Source organism: Monodon monoceros, unplaced genomic scaffold, assembly GCF_005190385.1.
Source record: "Monodon monoceros isolate NGI ecotype Baffin Bay Population unplaced genomic scaffold, NGI_Narwhal_1 Super_Scaffold_9, whole genome shotgun sequence".
NCBI lineage: Eukaryota > Metazoa > Chordata > Mammalia > Artiodactyla > Monodontidae > Monodon > Monodon monoceros.
In genome coordinates, this window is record NW_021703786.1 from 40,107,133 (window position 1) to 40,123,499 (window position 16,367).

The 16,367-nt window shown below is 58.9% G+C and overlaps 1 protein-coding gene across 5 annotated transcripts in view; it reads left to right on the forward strand.

The window, feature by feature from the left end:
• Positions 1–2,405: 2,405 nt before the first annotated feature.
• Positions 2,406–16,367, forward strand: part of TRPV2 (transient receptor potential cation channel subfamily V member 2) — a 16,921-nt gene continuing 2,959 nt past the window's right edge. The window contains exons 1-14 of one of the 5 annotated variants that reach the window (XM_029211936.1): positions 2,406–2,619; positions 3,974–4,209; positions 6,179–6,312; positions 8,136–8,429; positions 9,039–9,337; positions 10,842–11,015; positions 11,413–11,568; positions 12,108–12,203; positions 13,016–13,086; positions 13,552–13,717; positions 13,849–13,915; positions 14,009–14,346; positions 15,245–15,372; positions 16,195–16,274. In XM_029211936.1, the coding sequence (XP_029067769.1) occupies positions 4,010–4,209; positions 6,179–6,312; positions 8,136–8,429; positions 9,039–9,337; positions 10,842–11,015; positions 11,413–11,568; positions 12,108–12,203; positions 13,016–13,086; positions 13,552–13,717; positions 13,849–13,915; positions 14,009–14,346; positions 15,245–15,372; positions 16,195–16,274 (2,203 nt within the window). In that variant the 5' untranslated portion in view covers positions 2,406–2,619; positions 3,974–4,009. The remainder of the gene's footprint in view (positions 2,620–3,973; positions 4,210–6,178; positions 6,313–8,135; positions 8,430–9,038; positions 9,338–10,841; positions 11,016–11,412; positions 11,569–12,107; positions 12,204–13,015; positions 13,087–13,551; positions 13,718–13,848; positions 13,916–14,008; positions 14,347–15,244; positions 15,373–16,194; positions 16,275–16,367) is intronic. The other 4 variants (XM_029211937.1, XM_029211938.1, XM_029211939.1 and 1 more) reach the window with 4 other exon arrangements.

Genomic DNA, 16,367 nt, shown 5'->3' on the forward strand with positions numbered 1-16,367 from the left:
CTTATTATTATCTGTCTTTTTAAAAAATTTATTTTATCCAAGTATAGTTGATTTACAATGTAGTGTATTATCTGTCTTTTAAATTATAGCTATCCTAGTGGGTGTCAAGTGGTATCTCATTGTGGCTTTTGATTTGCATCTTCCCGATGACTGCTAATCTGAGAACTTTTTATAAACTTGATTTGCAATTAGAGTTGTCTGCCAACTGTCATTGTCACCTGATGTGGTGATGCCTCTGAAGGACTTGAGGGTCTCCACTTACTCTTTAATTTTTCCCCAACAGCACAGTAATGCCCTCTGCATTATGATCATAATTCAAAGCCTTCCTGAGCACCAACTGGGGGCTGGACGCTGTGCTGGGTGATGAGATACAGCAAAAAAAAAAAAAAAAAGCAAGATCTCACCTCTTGGAGAGCTTGGTGGGTAAATGTGTGGCTCTGGATTTGAATCCTTGCTTTGTCACCTCGCAGCCACGTGGCCTTGGACAGGGTATCTACTCTTGCCCAGCCTCAGTTTCCTCATCTGTGAAATAAGGTTGCTCTGAGAGTTGCACGTAAAGCACTTAGCACAGCGTCTGGCACATAGTGACCGCTCACAAGGTATCTGTTATTGTTAAAGATGAAGCCAGGACTTCCCTGGTGGCGCAGTGGTTAAGAACCCGCCTGCCAATGCAGGGGACACGGGTTCGAGCCCTGGTCTGGGAAGATCCCAAATGCTGTGGAGCAGCTAAGCCTGTGCACCACAACTACTGAGCCTGTGCTCTAGAGCCCGCGAGCCACAACTACTGAAGCCCGCGCACCTAGAGTCCGTGCTCCGCAACAAGAGAAGCCACCACAATGAGAAGCCCACGTGCAGCAACGAAGACCAAATGCAGCCAAAAATAAATAAATAAATAAATTTATAAAAAAAAAGATGAAGCCAGATGATAAAGTAAATGTTAACAATACTGGACAATGAGTTATGATCAGAGAAATGCAAAGTGTCATGGAACACACAGTGGGGTCTAGGAAAGGCTACCCAGAGGAAGTGATGTTTAAACAGAGAGGTAGGAATTGGCTAGAGCAAGGCAGTGTGTGTTTGTGTGTGTGTGTGTGTGTGTGTGTGTGTGTGTGTGTGTGTGTGTTCCTGGCAGTTGCAACAGCTTGTGCAAAGTCCTGGAGGCTTGGAGGCAACAGAAGAGAGCATGGCATCTGGAGAGACTGAAATGTGTTCAGAATGTCTAGAGCAGGGCTGTGCAATGGAATTCTCTGCTGTGATGGAACAGTTCTATCTCTGTGCTATCCAGTGTGGCAGCCACTAACCACATGTGACTATGAGCATCTGAAATGTGGCTAATGTGACTGTAGAACTGAATGTTTGATTTAATTTTATTGTAACTGACTTAAATTTAAATAGCCACTGTGGCTGGTGAACTTACATTGGACAGCACAGGTGTTTACACTGGAGTGTAGTGTGTACCTTCAATCAGAGATGAAGGTGGAGTGTGGAGAAGGGCATCCAGACTGCACCGGCTTCGTATGGACTTTGCCTTTTACTCCAAGTGTCGAGGGAAGCCACCAGCTGGGGGGAGGGGAGTTAGGTGATCTGGTTTTCATTTTTGAAAGATCACTCTCGTTGCTGTAAGGAGAATCGATTATGGGGGTGTTGGGGACAGGAGTGAAGCAGGGAGACCAGCTTGAAGGCAGCTGTGGTCTCCCCGGCAGGGATGATAGTTGCTTGGATCAGGCAGAGATAGAGACAAATTGGTAGGTTTGCCGGGTGTGGGGATCCTGACGGCTTGGATTTTAGGAGTGAGGGAGAGGGAGGTGACCTAGGGCTGGATACTTACTTGGATGGTGGCTGCGTCCCCAAGTCCCAGCGCTGAGTCTGGACCAGGGCTGGTCTGGAAGGGAGGTCTAATTTCGAAACCCAAGTCGGCCTCCTGTCCGCCCCTGCCGGCTGGTGCTGGAAGCGCCTTTAGCTTAGGGAAGGAAGGCAGCGGCCGTCAGGGCCCCTGGCTGGGGGGCTGGGGGGCTGGGGGAAGGCCCCGGAAGGTCGGGTGGGCGGGGTGCATTTCCAGGGGGAGGTGCTGGGCTGAGTCTCTCCTCTCCGGGGGGCGTCCACATCAGCTCTCCCTGCCCTGCGACGGGTCAACGAGTTCCCAGGCTGAGCCACATGGCCGCTGGGGGGCAAGTGGTGGGGAAGGGGAGGGGCGGATGTCCGTGCAGTGGGGCGAGTCCTGTCCGTGCAGTGGGGCGAGTCCTCTCCCCGCCCCATGCGACACGCCAGCTCCCCCCGAGGCAGGGCCCCGCACCCAAGGGTTGCCTCAGACTGCCCCCCCGCATCTGGGGGCCTCAGCGGCAGGCAGTGGGGTGGGGGCGGGTGGGAGGAGGGGCGTGTCTCCCCAGAGAGGGTGTGGCCCATGGTCCGGAGGGTCAGTCTCCCGGCCAGCGGGTCCTGCCGCGGGAGAGCTGACCCCGCTGCGGCCAGGCGCGCGGGCCGGGTGGGCTGAGCGTGCGGAACGCCGACGGACCCAGCCGGCTCGCGCGGCTCCCAGCCACTCCGCGCCCCTCCGAGCCGCACTTCCTCGGCAGCTCCGCCGCCCGCCCGGACGCGCCGCGCGCAGCCTCCGCCGAGCCGGTGAGTCAGGGATGATGCGGGCTTCCCAGGGGCCCGGGCCCCGAATCCTGACGGTGAAGGGTGGCGGCCGGGAAGCCTGGGTGGACGCCTTGCTCCCCCAGCCCTGAGCCAGGGTCTTCGAGGGGCTCCGGCTCTCTTCTCCACCTGGCCTACCAGATCCTTCCTCCCCGGCCGGGAGGATGGGGGGTCCGGTGGTACAGCGGCTGGGCAAACAGCTGTTGCTGCGGAGACTTGGGAGCAGTGGGCTGGGAGGCAGAATGGTGAGGGCTGGGGACATCAGCCAGGCTGAATGGCGTGTGGCCCGGGAAGGACGCCCCAGGGTGGGCAGAAAGACGCAAGGTCGAAACTGCATGATGAGGCAGTCGACAGGCCCCGGCCTCTCCTGCTGCTGTGGGAAGATGCCCCCCCCCGGCCCCCCGCCCCCCCCCCCCCCGGGGCTGAAGCTGCGCAGAAGATGGTCCAGGCCCTGACCCTCCCACCCTCCGCTTCCTGCCCCCTTCTCCTCCCTGCCAGCCCCGCTGTCTCCCCCCTCCCCAGCTCTGGACTCATTTTCCTTCTTTCTGCCCATCCACTGGGGGGGGGGCCCGGGGCTTCCCCCTCCCCGCCCTGGGGCCGCGCCCTGGCGAGCGCTGGCGGCTGTGGTTTCAGCTCTCCCGGGAGGGTGAGCTGAGCTCCCCAGCCTGGCCTCGGGCCTGCCGGGGAGCTGCTGGATGAGGGGGGTTTGGGCACCAGCGAGGCGTCTCCCTCCTGCTGTGAAGCCCCTAGAGATCCTAAGGCACACAGAGGTGGCACTCCTCAGAAACTGCAAGTACAGATGGGCCCTGAAAGGTTTTGAGAACTTCAGAGGAACCTCACGGTAGGCCGCGGTGGTTTCAGACTAGGCTCTGCCAGCAGCTTGGGACCTTGGGAGAGTCACTTCCCCTTTCTGAGCCCTGGTCCTCCTGGCAGCAAAATGAGGGGTTTGATAGGCCAGGGGTTTTCCAACGGTTTCCCCAGAGCACCCCACACCCCCTGTGTGGGAGGTTGAGCGACCTGCCCCACCCAAATCTGCATTTTTTTTTTTGATGTAAATATTGGCCACTGGGCAAGATGTTTTTGGACCAGGGGTTGTGGCCTCTCAGGGATTAGGAAGTCCCAGAGGGAAGGTCAGGGACAGCTGTGGCCCCTGTTCCTCCAGCAGATCCTGGCCCTCTCTCCTGCTCCCCTCCCCGCTCCTGCCGGGCCGAGCTCCCGGCTGGCGGCTGGTCTGCTTGTACCCAGCTTCTAAACCTCTCTGGGCCCGGGCCTCAGCCAGCCCTCCTGCCCCCACTCCTGCTGGGAGAAGCAGATGCCTCTGACATCTCTGTCCCCACAGGGTTCCAGCCGGAAGGAGCAGCCTCCTCCCCTTAGGATGTCCTCGCCCTCCAGCCCGCCCGCTTTCAGGCTTGAGACGTCAGATGGGGGCCAAGAAGATGGTGCCCAGGTGGACAAAGGAAAACTGGGCGGTGGTGCCGGGCCACCCCCCATGGAGTCACCATTCCAGGGCGAGGACCGGAACTTCTCGCCTCAGATCAAAGTGAACCTCAACTTCCGAAAGGGGGCAGGTGCCAGGTGAGGCAGCAAGCGGGGCGCGGGGAGCCCGGGGGCCTCACCTCCAGCAGAGTCAGACTGGGTGGCCTAGCCCAGCCCCAGTGCCCCTGTGCCACAGCCTTGGGGGTCCTGGGTCTGGCTCTGATGGCTCCTGGGCCCGACAGGCTGAACCCTGCTCTGCTCTCTGGGGCTGCTCCTTCCAGAACCTTCCCCATTCTTGGCCTTCTGTCTCCTGGGGTTGTGTTCTTCTTGTAGGGACATACTCTTTCACCTCCTGGCATGTCCCTTGTTGGTGCTGTCCCCTTCCCAGCCACAGTCCCTGCGGGGGGTGCTAGCAAGATCCACGCTCCAGTTCAAGAGAATCAAGGACATCTGAAAATGTCCCGGGTGTTCCCGGGCTCTGCTCCAAGGCTGGACTTGTTGCCCTGGGGTCGTGGACTCTGGGGATTGAGGACGGTGGCCTTCTGCTCAGAGCCACCTTCACTGTGACTTTCCCGTGATGTCTTCTAATTCAGACTGTGGGAGCCACTCTCACGGGAGCGCCACCTCTGGTCCTGTGGGTGTGGGGGAAGGGTGCACCTGGATCCCCACAGTGTGAAGTCTGACATGTGAGGCTGGAGAACCTGCGTGGGCCAGGCAGCACTCTGCCAGGGAAGCCCCGCCCTCCCTGCTCATGCCTGGGACTCGGCCCCCAGCCTCGGCCTCCCAGCCCAGAGCCACCTGTCCTGTTTGTGCTGCAGGACCAAGGTCAGGTTCAGACCAGGGCAGGAGAGGATGCTTGCAAGGCTTCTGGGAGCGGGGAGAGGCTGCCCGAGGCAGAACCAGCCCCTCGATGCCCTTTGGTGCTTCAATCTGTGCTCCCGTGGGGCCTCCCTATACCAGGACCGTGATGCCTCCCTGTGACAGGAAGTGCTTTGTCCAAATAGCCACTTCCCCCGGCCGGACTGCCCACGGGACTCACCAGTCAGCCGCAGTGACCTATTGGTCACGTCGTGGCCGCATGGTCTGCTGGACGGGTGATGCTGCATCTGGCCGGGCAGCTTCCTGCCCTGTCAATCACGCGATCATGGCTTAAAACACGACTGATCCCAATAATCCCACTCATCAGAGCCCCCAGCCCTTTCTTGGTTAATCCATTCCATGGCAGACCTGAGGGTCCCCAAAGCATCAAATAGTCCCCCCTTTCTTGTCCCTTCATTTCTGCTGGTCGTGGTACCAGGAGCCCCAGGGGCGAGCCCAGGCGGGGATGCCCACACACGCTGGATTCAGAAGGGCTACCAGCACCTCCTGGGGCCTTTCCCGGAGGTGTGGCTTCTCAGGAAAATTCTGTGAGTGTCTGGTGTCCGCTCTGGACCCCACATCTCTGAGAAACCCGCATCCATCCAGCCTGGAGTCTCTCTGGGGTTGGGAGTCGGGGTCTAGAGTTAGTTGAACAGCCAGCATCCCACAGCCCGTGAGCTCTGCGCCGTGTGACTTTGGGAAAGTGACTCTACCTCCTTGTTTGTCTGATGGAGAAAATAGAGATTACTCACGCAGGGCAGAAGTGAGGGCCAAAGGGGCAGGTACTCCATTGTTCGTCCATAGATGGTTTCGGAGAGGACGTGGGGCTTTTCTTGATTTTCTTGGTGAGGCCAGCGGCACGTACGGCCCTCAACAGTCTGTGGGCACCTCTGGTAGCCCCGCCCCGCCCCGGAGCCCGGCTCAAGAGCCATGACGAGCTCCTGTGCTGAAATGGATAATGAGGCTGTTGCGAGCAGCGGGACACCTGGCGAATGACAGGAGACGCCTGCAGTCAGGACGCGTGGTCCGGTGCCCCAGACAGGCCCCTGCTCCGGGGGTCTGAGCACTTGCGGTCTCCTTGGTCTGCCTGGGTGCATAGAGGCTCTCAAAAGGGGCTCCTGGGCCCCAGAAAAGGCTCCCTGGGAAGCAGGACTTTCTGGGGGCCCAGGGCTCTCCTGCAGCGTCAGTCATAAACCACATCCCCCCACAGCCAACCAGACCCAAACCGCTTCGACCGTGACCGGCTCTTCAGCGTGGTGGCCCGGGGGGTCCCCGAGGATCTGGTGGGGCTACCAGAGTACCTGCGCCGGACCAGCAAGTACCTCACGGACTCGGAGTACACAGGTAGGCCTGCTGCTCGGGCCAGAGCTGCCGTGTGCTGTGCTGAGACCAGGCTGCCGCTGGGTATTGGCCACAGTCAGGAACTGAGGGGCGAGCAGGGGCGGAGTTCTAGCAGCCCTCCTGCCAGGATGACTGCAGGGGCCCTGCTGACAGAGTGAGGACAGCCCGTTCCCTCTTCCACTCACCCCACTGGCTCCCAGCCTGTGTCTGCCGCCCTCAGCCGCTTCAGTGGCCGAACGGATGGATGTTCACGGCCTTCCTCAAGGCAGCCTTTCCCTGTCTCTCTCTCTTTTTCAGTAACAGCATCGCTGAGATCTAACACACGTACCTTACACTTTATCCATCTCAGAGCATTCTTTGCCCCAAATCTAAGTATCTGTATTGTTTGGGGATATCTGATTAGGGAAAGAACATGTGTGCCTTCTAGAAGGTTCAAATAGTAACGAAATGTATAAAGCTAAGGATAAAACCAGTCTGTCATCCTGGACCCCCGATAATGATTTGGGGTACATACTTTCAAACTGTTTAAATACATTAGGCATATATTTACATAAATGGGGCCATGCCATTGATGTAAATACCTAATGATGTGCTTGTAATGGGCTTTCCCCCAACTTAGTCCATTTCAGTACACAGGCCTCTAACTCAGTCACTGTAACAGCCTGCAGAGTTTCCCATCCTGTACATTTACCACAATTTACTTAACTAACCCCTTATTGGTGGCCATTTAGGTTGTGTGTAGTTTTCAGCCTCAACACACTGTGTGCCAGGCCCTCTGTGGGCTAAGAATTTTGTATATAATTCCATGTGATCCTTACAATAACCCTGAAGGGTCCCATTTTACAGTGAGGAAAACTGAGGTTAAGAGAGGCCGAGGGGCTTTCCTGGTGGTGCAGTGGTTAAGAATCTGCCTGCCAATGCAGGGGACATGGGTTCAATCCCTGGTCCAGTGGGCCACAACTACTGAGCCTGTGCTCTAGAGCCCATGAGCCACAACTACTGAGCCTGCACGCCACAACTACTGAGCCCGCACGCCACAACTACTGAAGCCTGCACGCCTAGAGCCCATGCTCCGCAGCAAGAGAAGCCACTGCAATGAGAAGTCCACACACCACAACAAAGAGTAGCCCCCGCTCACCACAACTACAGAAAGCCAGTGCGCAGCAGCGAAGCCCCAGTGCAGCCAAAGATATAAATAAATAAACAGGAGGCCAAGTGACTTGCCCAGAAGAGACAGAGTCATTAAGTGGTAGAGCCACTTAAGAAATACTGCTCCAGGGCTTCCCTGGTGGTGCAGTGGTTAAGAATCCACCTGCCAATGCAGGGACACGGGTTCGAGCCCTGGTCCGGGAAGATCCCACATGCCGCGGAGCAACTAAGCCCATGCGCCACAGCTACTGAGCCTGTGCTCTAGAGCCCGCGAGCCACAACTACTGAAGCCTGTGCTCCTAGAGCCCGTGCTCCGCAATAAGAGAAGCCACCGCGACGAGAAGCCCGTGCACCACAACGAAGAGTAGCCCCTGCTCACTGCCACTAGAGAAAGCCCGTGGGCAACGAAGACCCAATGCAGCCATAAATTTAAAAATTAAAAAAAAAAGAAATACTGCTCCAAATGTTCTCGTGTAGATAGTGTTGCACACATGACGAACTCTGTCTTAGAAACTTAATTTCTAGGGCAGAAACTGTAGTCATACCTGTTGGTATTCTAACACCTGTTGGCTGGAGTCTTAGCTCCCTCCAGCCAGCCGGGGTACTTTGGGGCATAGGCTCACTGTACAGGCGGGTGGGTGGCCTGAGCACCACGGTGCCCCCCCCTCCTCCCACAGAGGGCTCCACGGGGAAGACATGCCTGATGAAGGCCGTGCTGAACCTTCGGGACGGGACCAACGCCTGCATTGAGCCGCTGCTGCAGATTGACCGGGACTCGGGCAATCCTCGGCCTCTGGTCAACGCCCAGTGCACAGATGAGTACTACCGAGGCCACAGCGCCCTGCACATCGCCATCGAGAAGAGGAGCCTGCCGTGTGTGAAGCTCCTGGTGGAGAATGGGGCTGACGTGCATGCCCGGGCCTGTGGCCAGTTCTTCCAGAAGAAAAGCCAAGAGACCTGCTTCTACTTCGGTGAGGAGCCTTCTTGGATAAATTGAGCTGCAGAGGGGGTAAGGCCTTGCCCAAGGTCACAGGGTTAATGTGACCCTTAAACCCAGATCTGTCTGACCCTGAGGCTCATGCTTCTAATAGCTAGGCCGCCTGCAAAAGCAGTTTGTCTTAAGAGGTGTTTTATCCTTGTCTGGCCAAGGAAGCTCACCACACATGAGCTCAGACCAGGGCAGGGGAACGGGGGCGTAGAACTGGTGTGTGAGGAGACTAGACCAGACGGGGCCTGAAGAAAGGGGTGTCTGGGCCCCGGCAGAGCAAAGAGAAAGAGGCGGGGGGCGGGAACCCTGGTTGGCAGGCTCCCGTTCTGCTCCCTTAGATGGTGAAGAGCTTTGGGCCCCTCTCCCTTGGGTCAGAGCTGGACAGAGCCACCTTGACTGGGGCTCCTAGGAGGATGCGGGGCCCGGGGACTTCTCCGCTCACTGCGCTGGCCTGGGTGGGCCCGGGACCCCAACGCTGTGCGCATCCTCTCCTGTGGGCGCCTGACCCACCTCAAGGAGGTCCAGGGAGGGTGAGAAGCAGGCAGGTGGATGCTGGGAGGCCCGAGGCCCAAGCTGTCCCCTCGGCCCCCAGGTGAGATGCCCCTCTCCCTGGCCGCGTGCACCAAGCAGTGGGACGTGGTGACCTACCTCCTGGAGAACCCGCACCAGCCCGCCAGCCTGCAGGCCGCCGACTCGCTGGGCAACACGGCCCTGCACGCCTTGGTGATGATCGCAGACGACTCGGCCGAGAACACGGAGATGGTGACCCGCATGTACGATGGGCTGCTCCAGGCGGGGGCCCGCCTCTGCCCCACGGTGCAGCTCGAGGACATCCCCAACCTGCAGGGCCTCACGCCCCTGAAGCTGGCCGCCAAGGAGGGCAAAATTGAGGTGAGTGGCCAGCCCCCCTTTCCAGGAAGCAGCAGGACTCAACCCGGGATTTCTGCAGAAAGAGCCTGGGGTGGTGTCTAGCTCAGAACAGTTTCAGCATGCACCTCTCCTGTGTGTGTGTTTACTGATAAATTATATATGAGCTACAGAATGAATATATTACATTTTAAAACAGGGATTTGATTTTATTTATTTATTTTCTTTTGGCTGCGCAGCTTACAGGATCTTAGCTCCCTGATCAGGGATTCAACCCAGGCCATGGCAGTGAAAGCACCAAGTCCTAAACACTGGACCATCAGGGAACTCCCAGGGATTTTTAAAGTCACTTGGGTTTCTTGATTAGGAGACAGTCTTGTCATGTTCTTAGCTCTCAGGTTTTCTTCGTATTGATGGCTAAGTGTTCTTGATAACGAACGTATCATCATTTTGTTTACTATAACAGTTGCAAATTTTTCTCCCAGTTCAACATTAAAAAAATTTTTGTGGCATTTTTTGCGACACAGAATTTTTACATTTTTATGTATCCAAGTGTTATCTTTTCTTTGGTTTTGCTATTGCTTAATTCCTTCTACAAGGTTTTAAAACTTTGTGTGTGTGCATGTGTATGTGTGTACGTGTGTATATTCCATATCCATATTTGCTTCCAGACTTTTCTTTTGCAGTTTGATTTTTAATGCCTAAAACTTTGATTTATCTGAAAGTTATAGGTTACTCTTATAAAGAGTAAGCACAAGGGACTTCCCTAGTGTTCTGATGGTTAGGACTCTTTGCTTTCATTGCCGAGGGCCCGGGTTCAATCCCTGGTTGGAGAACTAAGAGCCGCTCGGCAAAAAAGAAAAAAGAAGAAAAGCATGATCCAGCTTCACTTTTTTCCCAAACGACTTTCCTGTTGTCTGATCCTTATTATTAGGGGAGCTTACAACCCACACAGCCGACACAGGGCCCAATGCTTAGAACACAGGTATTTTTAAAGGTTAAGATAAAAATAAACATAAGCGGAAGTTTTATGTTTTTTTCCTGCCCTCCGAGGTCCCTGGGGTGTGGGTACCTCTCTTTGCCATCTAGAGGCATGGCTGTGTGGCCTATGGAAGCCGCTCCCCCATCTGGGAAGCCTCCCCACCATTCCTCATTTGTAAGACCAAATTGCTTCTGGAGCTGTCCGGGTTAGGGGTGGCTTCTAGTCTGTTGAAAGCTCTAGACTCTGGCCACAAACGTGCACACACGTGTGTAACTGGTAGCCTCTGATCTCATGGGGCCTTAAGGACCCTTGGATTGGGGGTCCCTCGGCCATATGAGTGTCCAGGAAAGAGGCATTGGGGCAGGAGTGCGGAAGGAAGAGGCAGGCTGGCAAAGGCGGGTGGGTGGGAGCGTCTACATGGTGGCTGAGTGAGCGTGGACCTGTGTAAGAGTTCACATGCGCAAGGACCCGTGGGTGCAGGGCATGTTCGCGTGTCTGGGCAGTGGGCAGCTCTGTGCACGCCAAGCTCACGTGCCTGCCCTGTAGATTCTCAGACACATCCTGCAGCGGGAGTTCCTGGGGCCATGCCAGTCCCTTTCCCGCAAGTTCACGGAGTGGTCCTACGGGCCTGTGCGGGTGTCGCTGTATGACCTGGCCTCTGTGGACAGCTGGGAGGAGAACTCAGTGCTGGAGATCATCGCCTTTCATTGCCAAAGCCCGGTGAGCCTGCTTCACCCCGGGGGCGGGGGTGTGCGTAGGGGGCCTGGCAGAGCTCCCTGCAAGGTCCACAGTTCGGGGCTGCCTGCAGGGCCGCCCCTGCCCTTTAACCGAGCAGTCGGGGTGTGGCTGCACGTGCGAACCCGGCCGCTGGGCACACGCTCGCTCCACACGGGCCGGTCCCACCCGACACAGGGGTCACACCGGGGTCCCGGTGGCTACCACTGGGGGCCTCTCTGTTGACCAGCACCTGCTCTGGACTTGTCACTCCACAGCCACGAGGGTGGGGTGGCGGCCGGCGGGGAGGGGTCGCTCGGGTCTCCGCACCCTCTTCGCTCTCCCCTGGTGCCTCCACATGTACTTGCTGAATGCACCTCTGGCTCTCACCTTCCCGTCCCAGCACCGGCACCGAATGGTGGTTTTGGAGCCACTGAACAAACTGCTGCAGGCGAAGTGGAATCTGCTCATCCCCAGGTTCCTCTTCAACTTCCTGTGTTACTTGACCTACGTGTCCATCTTCACCGCTGTCACCTACCACCAGCCTGCCCTGGACAAGGCAAGGCAGGGAGGGGCACATCCTGGGGAGGCCTCCTGGAAACAATCCTGGCAGAAGATGGGGCAGGGATTACAACCCCGTTCTGCAAATGCTGACCGGAGGCCAGACCGCTTGGCGGCCTGCCCACGGCGCTTACGCAGCTGGTCATGATATGGAAGTAACAACATAGTAACAACAACGATAGTACTCCTTACCGAGCGTGCAGCACACGTGAGAAAGTATTCGAGTGACTGACGACGTGTGTTAACGTATTTAGTTAATTTCACAACAACCCTCTGAGATGCTGAACTCATCATCGCCAGTTTACAGTTGAGGGAAGGAAGGCACAGAGAGTTTAAGGAACTGACCCAGGGTCACACAGGCTGTGAGTGGTGGAGTTGGGATCTGAACCCAGGGAGTCTGGCTCCAGAGCCCATGTTTGCTCTGCTGCTCGGGGGGCCTCCCCACAGCTCTCACGAGGAATGGGCCCCCAGCCTCGCTCTCAGCGGGGAGCTGCTGGGGGGGGACCCCAGGCCCGACCCGAGTGTGTCTTCGTGCAGGACTTCCTCCCGCTGGAAGGAACTGCTGGGAACTCCATGCTGCTGCTGGGCCACATCCTGATGCTGCTCGTGGGGGCCAACATCCTCATGGGCCAGGTGAGGGCTCCTCCCATCCCCCACCCCAAACCTGGAATTCTGCTACAAGCAGCCTGAGAGGGAGTTCACGACAGTCCCTCCATGTACGGGAAGCTGAATCCCACACCTGGTCCCACCCTGGCCAGCCTCAGGGCAGCTGAGGGCCGAGGGTTCCGGCCTTGCATTTTGGGCTGGGTACCCTCCCTGCTGTGCTTTCTGGGGTGCCCAGGGGGCAGCAGATATCTCCTATGACTCCTTGGCAGTGGCTCTGCTCCCCTGGGAATGGAGCCGGAAGCCCCTGACCCCAGGTCCCTGGCTCATTCCTCACTTGGGGAGCACAGAAGGGTGGCGGCAGGGGGAACTCAGCCCAGTGCCTCCAGCACGGCCTCTTCAGGGCAAGATGCTGCCCGATTGCAGGAGACAGGCTGGGCCGTGGCCCTGAGACTCTTTGAGTGAGTCTTTGAGGGTGGGCAGGACTTAGGCACCGAGGCCAGGTTGGCTGGAGCAGCCGGTGGTCCCTGTGAGGCCAGGGCGGGGGAGGGAAAGGAGCCTCTTTCACCACGCGGAGTGTGAGCCCTCCACCTGGACCCACAGGGAGACAGCAGGCCCCTGGCATTGTCTGGGTGTCTGCACTTTTTGGAAACAGGGTCCAAACTTTCTCAGCTACCAGCAGGACTCATGAGCACCCCCAAAATTCAAAGCTGCCGCCCGAGCCCCTGAGGTGGTCCTGGCGAGACTTTTACAAGCAGGCCGGCTGGCGGCCCTGAGGGCAGCGGGGCTGCTTGTGGCCTGGAGAGCAGGTGTCACGGCCTGTCCTCCTCCTTCCCCCGCAGCTGTGGTACTTCTGGAGGCGCCGTCTGTTCATCTGGATCTCGTTCATGGACAGCTACTTTGAAATCCTCTTGTACGTGTGGCCTCACTCCTCCCCTGTCTCCTGCCTGGGAGAGGGCACCAGGCGGGCTTTGGGGGTGAGGAACCTGGGCCAGGGAGCTCCAGGAGGCTGGGAGCAGCTCACAGGCCAGACCCCGGAGTCGGGCGGCTGTCCAGTCCGGGCCCTGAGCATGGTAGTCACATCGACCAAGCCCTCACTCCGCACCAGTGGAGCCTGAAGTCTTTACACGCGTGCCTCCCTGAATCCTCGCCGACACTCTCCGAGCCGGGCGTTATTACTGTTACCCCCGTTGTACGGGGGAGGGAACTGAGGCCCACGGGGGTTGAATGCCTTGCCCGAGGTGGAGGTCAGGATGCTTGGATCCAGTCCCAGACAGAGGCGGAACTTCTCATCTCTGAGACCGCGGAGGCAGCGGCAGCGGGGGTCAGCGCTGGCCACAGGAGGCCCACGAGCTGACCCCACCCTGCCTCCACGCAGCCTGGTCCAGGCGCTGCTCACCGTGCTGTCCCAGGTGCTGTGCTTCCTGGCCATCGAGTGGTACCTGCCCCTGCTTGTGTGCTCGCTGGCGCTGGGCTGGATGAACTTGCTGTACTACACGCGCGGCCTGCAGCACACGGGCATCTACAGTGTCATGATCCAGAAGGTGAGAGGCAGGGGTGGCCCCGTGCAGCCAGACCGGGCAGGGCTGGACACCGCACCCCGGGGGGCTCCTCGTGGGCCCGGCAGGCAGGTGCCTCCCCCAAGCTGAACCCCCCACCGGCTCGTGCCTTCTAGGTCATCCTGCGGGACCTGCTCCGCTTCCTCCTGGTCTACTTGGTCTTCCTTTTCGGCTTCGCTGTAGGTAAAGGCCCCCCGTCCCCCACTCACTCCTTGCGCCCCCTCGAGTCTGCCCGCTGGTCTCCCCAGGCTGAGGACCCCCGGCTTATCTCCTCAGCACTGGTGAGCCTGAGCCGGGAGGCCCAGGACCCCAGGGCCCCTGCGGGCTCCAACACCACGGAGGTGGCGGGAAAGGGGGACGTGGAGGGCAGCACGGCCCCGTACGAGGGCGTCCTGGACGCCTCCTTGGAGCTGTTCAAGTTCACCATTGGCATGGGCGAGCTGGCCGTCCAGGCCCAGCTGCGCTTCCGTGGGGTGGCGCTGCTGCTGCTTCTGACCCACGTGCTGCTCACCTACGTCCTGCTGCTCAACATGCTCGTCGCCCTCATGAGCGAGACCGTCAGCAGCGTCGCCAGCGACAGCTGGAGCATCTGGAAGCTGCAGGTGCCCGGCAAGGTGCCCCGTCCCCTCCAGCGTTCCGGGCCCGGCAGGAGTGCGCAGAACCCACTGAGCTGGGCCCCCGAGTGGGTCCGGCCCTCACGGGGCCTCCCTCGGCCACTCCTTCCTGCGCAGGGCTGACGTGAGGCTGCAGTAAGGCCTGAGGGCGGTGCCTGGCACACAGTAGGTGCTCAGCGTGTTAGCCACCGTCATCATTAGTATTAAGTGCTTTCTGAGAGACTAGTGCAGGGCTAGGCACAGTTCTAGGCTCTAAAGACCCGGCGGAGAACGAGACGGAGACCCCGCCCTCATATAGCCCCCTTCGTCGCTTGTTCCGTGGGACAGGCTTGGTGGACGAGGCAGGCGGGATGCACGATCCTGGGGCTGGCCCAGGCTGCAGGAGCTTTGGGAGCAGGGGCTCGGGTAGCTGGGAGCTCATGTGGCACCTGCCTGCCGTGGAAGCAAGAGCTGCTTCTTGACTGGGGAGGGTCGGGGGTGGGCCTAGGCAGTTGGTGCAGGGAGAACCTCGCCCGGGGGGGCTGGACTGTGTGACCAATTCACCGTTGACCTTGGGCAAGCCCCTCACCTGCAAAGTTCTGTGCCCGCCCCCCGCCCCCAGCTCGCTTGTGTGATAGCAGCAGGCACATGTGACGTTCCATACCTGGTGGAATTCTAGAACCTGTAACGTTGCAATTGCAAGGAACTGTAGGGCACTCGTCACATGCCGACTTTCCAGCAACCACTCAAGGCATACTGGCCTCAGTCTGTAAGTGGGAAAGAGACTCAGAGGGATGCAGGGCCTGACACCACATAGGTAATCAAACCTCGGGGCTGGATTCAAATCCATGCACTTAGCAGATGCAGAGTTCTACTGTAAAGTGCTGGCCACTCTGTCTGATGTATCCTTTGTCCCCAGAAAGCCATCTCTGTCCTGGAGATGGAGAACGGCTACTGGTGGTGCAGGAGGAAGAAGCAGCGGGCAGGGGTGAAACTGACAGTTGGCACCAGGCCGGACGGTCGCCCCGACGAGCGCTGGTGCTTCAGGTGAGTGGAGAGCCTGGGGGGCGGCCTGGGGACCTTGCTGAAAACCAGGCGACAGCGGCTAGGAGTCAGGTCTGGTGGGAAAGGCAGGGCCTCGGAGCGCCAGGGGACTCTGCCCTGGACAGGCGAGGTCAGCGATGCTGGATCTCATAGGCCCGGCCTCCACTGCCTGCTCTTCCTGTCTGGTCACCTTCCTGTCCCACTGACTGAAACTGGAGGTCCCTCCCAGTGGTCCCTGACCGACTCCTTCTGGCCTGAAATGGGGCACAGTTAGGAGGCCAAGAAGCCAGAGGCATCCTCGGGTTAGAGCATGCTAAACTTGCCCCGGCTGGTCTGCTCTGCCCTCCCAACGCCCCCGTCCTGACCACGGAGGCTACAGATCCTTCCACGGAGAGCAGACGCTCCCATGGGGGCGGGAACCTGGTGACAAGTGCTCGGCCAGCAACACACTTTCCTGAGGTAGCAGCCAAGCAAGGGTGGAGGGTCTTAGCCACGTAGAGTAGCCGTGAAAGGGCCCCAGAACCTGGGAACACACAGATCCAGCTGATCTAAACTCCTCCCTGGATGCTGGGGGCAACCCAGGTCGCCGTGAACAGCCAGAGGGGACAGACGCCTGTTCCCCCCGGTGGGCGCCTGGCCGGGGCGGCAGTCTGAGAGCCGAGAGGACGGGGCTCGCGGGGGCTGCTGGGTGGCCCAGTGTCCTGCGGAGAGAAGCCCCGTCGTCCTCACAGCCCTGGTGTGCACCCCTCGGGGGCCCCTCTCCTGGGGCAGAGCACGCTGCCGCCTCGGCCTCCTGGAGCCTCACAGCTGCCCTGTGGCCCGCAGGGTAGAGGAGGTGAACTGGGCTGCGTGGGAGCAGACGCTGCCCACGGTGCGTGAGGAGCCCTCAGGGCCAGGCGGCCCTGGTGAGTAGCTGTGGAGTGTGTGTGCGCGTGTCTGTGCGTGTGTGTGTGTGTGTGTGTGTAAAGGGTTTGCCCCTTAAAGCGGCGCTTCCCCCC